General features: G+C 33.7%; 1 protein-coding gene across 1 annotated transcript in view; it reads left to right on the top strand.

Moving 5' to 3' along the window:
• Positions 1 to 6,336, top strand: part of ME2 (malic enzyme 2) — a 46,064-nt gene extending 39,728 nt beyond the window's left edge. The window contains exons 14-16 of the mRNA XM_006919894.3: positions 2,916 to 2,986; positions 3,634 to 3,732; positions 6,280 to 6,336. Coding sequence (XP_006919956.1) covers positions 2,916 to 2,986; positions 3,634 to 3,732; positions 6,280 to 6,330 — 221 coding nt within the window. The 3' untranslated portion in view covers positions 6,331 to 6,336. The remainder of the gene's footprint in view (positions 1 to 2,915; positions 2,987 to 3,633; positions 3,733 to 6,279) is intronic.

The raw sequence follows: 6,336 nt of genomic DNA, 5'->3' as shown, positions 1-6,336 counted from the left end.
GTAGATTAAAATAAGTATTAAAAAACAGGCAAAACTAAACTATAGTGTTTAGAGATGGGTACATGGATGATGAAACTACAAAGAAAAGCAAGGAAGTGATGACTGTAAAAGTCAGAATGTTTTTACTATTAGGGCTGAAAGGGAGGAGTCGTGTTCCAGAAGGGTGCTTGGTAACTTTCTATTTATTTCTTGATCAAGGTAGGTAATAGTTTAAAAGATGTGTACTTTATAATATTTATTAAGTTGTAAATTTATTTCATGGGGAAAAAAAAAGTGTATTTTAGGCAGAAGAAAAATAGTCCTAGCTAGAAGCTCAGATGTAGGAAGGAATGAAGAGCAAAGAAAGTTGTGAATATGTGAGCTAAATAAAATGAATATTGTATAGAGAGAGCAAAACAATAATAATGTGGGATTCTGAAAAATATAGAGAAAAAATTAAAATGTACAACAATAATAGCTTATCAGTTAAATAGAATTAAACTAAGAGGGACTCGTTAAAAGGGACTTGCATTGTATGGCAGGGGGATAAATTACAAAGTAATGTGGAATTTAGATAAGGATGCATATTATAAATTTTAGTATAGCCATTAGAAGACTAGAAAAATGTCTAGACTATGGTAAGGGAATGTTAGGGGAGGAAATGAGATCAATAAAAACAAACAAACAAACAAAAAACCCCAAAAGACAAGAAAGAAGAGGAAAAGGAACATGGAATAGGCAAGACAAATATAAGTAACTGCATTAAATGTAGATGGACCAACGTCTGTATTTGAAAATTTTATATATTTTCTGGAGGCTGGATTAAAATAAGGAAGCTATTAACCTCTTCTTTCAATCCCTGGGTAATCAGGTGACCATCCTCCCCCACTCTGTTGGGATACTCTGAATAATTTAAAACAGATTTTCTGGAGTGGAAGACAACAGACATGGTCGAGGACAGAGGTACCAGAAAGTAGGGAGATTAAAAGCCAGATCACTGTACAGGAGTGCTCAGAGTGGGCAGGCCGGATCCTTGTGCTCATGGCTACCCGTCGTTTTTTTAGTTCCTAATCCTTACAGAGGAGAAACACTTAGAGATTACTGGTGATCTAAGGAAAGGCTCTTAAGCGAAAGACTTAATTTTGTAAAAGACACTAAAGTAGACAAACAGAAAAGAACGGTTTAAGAAAAAGCAGCACTTATGTGGGAAGAAGGAAAGTTAAAACCATCAACATTCTCATAGAGACAAAAAGTATATCCCCGAAACAAGACTATTTTATTTATTTTTTAAAATTAGTAGACAAACACAAGCTCTTAAAAATGAAAAATTTGGCAGAAGGATTAGAAGGATTAGAAGGAAAGTTGAGTAAGTTACCTAGAAATAGAGCAAAGAACAGGAGACAGAAGATAAAGAGCATTAGAGGACTAGTCCAGAAGGTACAATATCAGAAAATGGAAATTTCAGGGAGAGAGAACATAAAAATGGAGGGAAGGACATTATCAAGACTTCATTAACATTTCCCCAAACTGAAAGACTCAAGTTTCCAGATAGGAGGGGCCCACCCACCAAGTGCCATATATGATGGGTGAGAATAGTGCACCTCAAGGCATATTGTTATGAAATTAACAAAACAGTAGATACAAAAAAAAGATCCTATATACCTTCAGAGGTGAAATGAAAAGATAATCACCAGAAAAGGATCTGGAATCAAATTGGCACTGGACCTCACCAACAGTGCTGGAACTAGTTTGGCACCAATAGCTATTTTATTTATTTTTTAAAATTAGTAGACAAACATAAGCTCTTAAAAATGAAAAAAAAATTGGGCAAGGGTCAGGGGTCTTCAGGAATGTAAGATTTGAAAAAAAGTATCTTCCATGTACTGTTTTTCAGAAGACTACAGAAGAACATATCCTACCAAAAAGAGGCGTAATAAAAAACTAGGAAAATGTGGGATTTAGGAAGCAGACTTAAAAACAAGGGGAATCTCCCATGATGATAAAGGGATTTTCCAGGATGGAGAGCAACCAGACCAGATTGGAACTCCAGCAGAGATTAGAGGACAAAATAAGAAAATGCATGAGGTAGCTGAAATACTAGAAGACAGTTTAGGCAAGTGAATGAGTGTTTTGGCATGCGATAATTTGAAGTACTGAAAAACCAAAGTCAAGGATAGTAACTTCAGGGAGAAAAAAAGTTATGTAGAAAAGGAAAAGTAATCATGATACAGTTTTAATAATACCTGGCTCAGCTGTGAATAGCATTTATGGAGTCCTAAACACTGAATTCTGATTCAACCAAAATTATGCTCTAACTAAATTGGGAAGAAGAGAGAAGGCTGGAAATGTGAAAGAAAGCTAAATACTTATTTCCCACAGAAAGGAGCCAGTGATCTCTAAAACTCAAAAATCAATCAGAAAAATTATAAGCAAGCTGTTTAAGGGTGAAAGCGAAAAGAATTAATAATAGTTGCCTCTGTAGAGCAAGAAATGGAGGGTTAGAGATGGGAATTAATGTTTTTTGTAACAAGTGTTGATGAATTGTATGCATTTGTAATTTTGATAAATATAAAAACTGAGTTAAGCCCTTTGATATTTCTAAAATTATTTCTTCTAGTTAATAAGAATTGTAACAGTTAACAAAGAGCATTTGCTTTAAACTCTCAGATTTTTGTTTTCTGTTGGCTGCTTTGTTTTTTCAGGGGTGGTGTTTGGGGTGTGGGTGGATTACCATTCATTTACTTTAAATCTAGGAATCTATTTGGCTCCTTTATTCTCTTTACTTTTAAGTTGAGTCTGTTTCCTAAATCCCACTTCTTCATAGTTTTTTGTTACTCCCTCTTTTTGGTAGGATATATTCTTCTTTAGTTTTCTGAATTTATTTTCACAGTTTAAAAAGTGACATTACTAAATAAACTATTTTAAATGTTTTCTAGGAGTGGCTTTAGCTGTTATTCTCTCTAATACCCGGCACATTAGTGACCATGTTTTTCTAGAAGCTGCAAAGGTAAATGTTTTAAATATTGTTTGGTTATTTTATAAAGAATGAATTACAAAGATTAAAAGCAGAGAGAAAGAGAGAGAGAATGGGTTAAAGCTGCCTTATGAATGGAAAGGAAGTTACTCATCCGTTGCTTTTCTGACTTGCCCATCTACTTTTACATAAAATTTTTTATCATGATTTTTCAAATGTTTGATGGTAAACTATGAATCCTTTATATTTATAACACATCTGTACCTATATTATATATATCTGAAGGTAATATATTGTGACAGCATAGGTAAAATATAACTCCTTGTGCTTTTCTTAATGACAATTATTGGTTTATTTGGAGGGCTGGCCTATTAGAACTGCATATTTTGTAATATGAGTTTTGAAGAACTCAGAAATATTAATGTCTATTTTCATAGTTGTAATTATGCCAAACTCTTATGTTAAGTAGAATATGTCAACAAGTCTTTAAATATGGTTATTTCTTTATTTAGTAGTGAACAGTTTTAATTTCTGCAGTGGTTTAAGTATATTCTTGCTAAAAATAAGGAGAATTATATTACCTGTATTATTTTTTGCTCCCCCAACCCTTTTTCTGTTTTATTGGTCTGTATTATTCTGATATGTAAATAAACAAAAGTAAAATGCAGTTTTCCCTTTAGGCACTGACAAGTCAATTGACAGATGAAGAACTAGCTAAAGGGAGTCTTTACCCACCTCTTGCTGATATTCAGGAAGTTTCTATTAACATTGCCATTAAGGTAAGGAACAATTTTTACCTCTTCACTTAAGTTTAATGGCATTTTCTTATGTAAGTAAATGTAAGTAACACAAGTTTATTGGAGGAAAACTTGAAATATGTAAAGGGTATAAAGAAGAAAATTTAGGTCATCCATATTCTCCCTACCAGAATATAACCCACAGAATCTTGGGTTTGTTTTCTTCTAGTTTGTATATACATAGGAGCACCGTGCACAGTCACCTGTGCCAACTTTTATGATTGGTTTCTCACTATACTTTTTCCCACTTAATATACTGTAAACCTTTTCCCATATAAATCAATAATAATTCCCATGTGTGATCACTAATGCTGCATGTAATTCTCTTTGTTATTATAGCTTAATTCGTTTAACCATTTCTCTATTTTGGACATTTGAGTGTTTCCCATTTTGTTAGAAATAATATTGTAGTGAACATCCTTAGATAAGTCTTTATGTGTATATGTAGTTATTTTTCTTTAAGATAAATTTCTCATCATAAGGACAAAGGTATTAACATGCTAAGGCTTCCAGTACATACTGCCAGATGTTCAGAAAAGAAGGTACCAATTTCCATCACACCCATTAGATATGAGCTTATCTGTTTTCCCACACCTTTGCCAATCCTTAGAATTATTATTTTTTTAACCTTGCATATTTAATAGGTGAAAATTATATCTCATTTTTATTTAAAGAACTTTAGATTTAAGAATTTTTTGTATTTATTGAAAAATTATATTTCTTTCATGAACTGCCTGTTCATGACGTTTGCTTGTTTTTATATTATGATATTTGTGTTTCTGTTTTCTAATACTATTTATAAGAGCTCTTTATTAAGGGTAGTGATTCTTCTGTTTGTTGCGATGCAGGTATTGTCCCATCTGTCATTTATTTTGACTTTTGGAATTGTTCAATGTGCCATTTTCAAAAGGTTTTTCCTGGAATGATCTCTTAATTGTCTGGATTGTTTACTCACATTTTTATGAATGTTAAAGCCTTCTCCCATTCCAAAATTATATAAATATCTACCTGCATTTCCCAATAACATAAAACAGTTAAGAGATTACTGATACGTCTAAATGAAAGATGTAATACATGAGGAAATGGGAGGTCTATGCTTGGATTGGTATAGGAGCACAACCTCAGGATCATCTCTTCTCCCTTCCCTGAGGGTTGAGAGTTTGTTCCTTCTCAACTGGTTTAAGACTTTCCTTTTTAAGAGTAAGGGATCTGGAGAGTAGGCAGTGCTTTGTATCTGTCCACCAACCCCAGCCCACAGCCACTGAGCATCTCCAGTAGCCACTAGTCACCTCCTACATGCTCATGTGACCAGGGAGTACTCCAGTCTCATGCCTTGTCCCAGTCTTTTCTGTGGGTGCATATATGTTTCCTACAATAGACTGGAAAATAATTGAAACACATTTTTCATCACAAAATATAGTGAGATTGAGCTCTGAGACCAAAGATTATTTTTAATAACCATCATTTTTGTTAAAGTTTTTCTTTAGGAAAAACTGAAATAAACTTTAATAGTGGTTATCATTTGGAATTGGAGGAGGGAGAGAAAGATATAACTGAAATAATTTTTCTTTACCATGTATTACTACATTTTTTTAAAGTTAAAATAAAATAGTAACTTGAACTTACTGTGTAACAGACGGGCATTGTGCTACTCTGTAAGGAAGCTTTTCAAAATACCTCCTTTTACATCAAAAGTAAGACTTCACCACCAGTCATGTGTGGCTTGGTCACAAAGATCAGAAATTCACTGAAGTCAGTTTAGGTGGGAAGTTAATCTAATTTTAACTGTTTAGGATCTTGAATCTAGAATAAGAATGCTTTGGGTTTGAAACAGCTCACATAACTACCTTGAACAAGTAACTTAAACTCCTCAAACTTTGGTGTCCTCAGATGTAAAATAATAGTAATAGCACTTACCTTATGTGGTTCTTGTGAGATATCCACGTAAAGCACACAGAACATGTCTGGCACTCAGTGATGGTGAGTTGCCATGTATATGTTCTAGCCCTAACTTTACTTTACAGTTCTAGTGCCCAACCCCTGATTTATAATAGTTTCGATGTCTTTTAATCCAAATTCTAGAGCAAAAACAACTAGCTCACTTTGAGTTAGGTTTTCACCCCAGTCAGCTATGACTAGAAAATAGACTCTCCTACCTGCGGTTTCAGCAGACCACTGGGGGAAAGAAAGGGACGTGGGCCAGGCAGGTCAAGTAGATCTGCTTGACTGAGACAGAGTAGAGAGCTTAAAACCGTTTGTTGGATTAACGTATTAAGGAAATGCCAGTAATTTGAGGTGGGGGTGACATTAAAGAAGATGTATGGTAAGATTTCTGATGATTTTTATGTCATCTTTTAAACTTAATAGTTTCCAAGTATTTTTAAATGAGTCAAAGTACTGTTTTTATTTTGAAAAAAGAAAAATGCCATTCTTTTAAATGCATTTCTCTGTGTTTACATAGTACTTTTTCTCTCTCAGATAGGTTTATACTCAGAGCCTACACAGTAGTAATCTTATTTTATTTTTCAGGTTACAGAATACCTGTATGCTAATAAAATGGCTTTCCGATACCCAGACTGAGGACAA

The sequence above is a fragment of the Pteropus alecto genome, unplaced genomic scaffold (genome assembly GCF_000325575.1).
Source record: "Pteropus alecto unplaced genomic scaffold, ASM32557v1 scaffold146, whole genome shotgun sequence".
NCBI lineage: Eukaryota > Metazoa > Chordata > Mammalia > Chiroptera > Pteropodidae > Pteropus > Pteropus alecto.
Note: the sequence above shows the minus strand (reverse complement) of the source record. Positions and strands in the feature narration are given on the sequence as shown.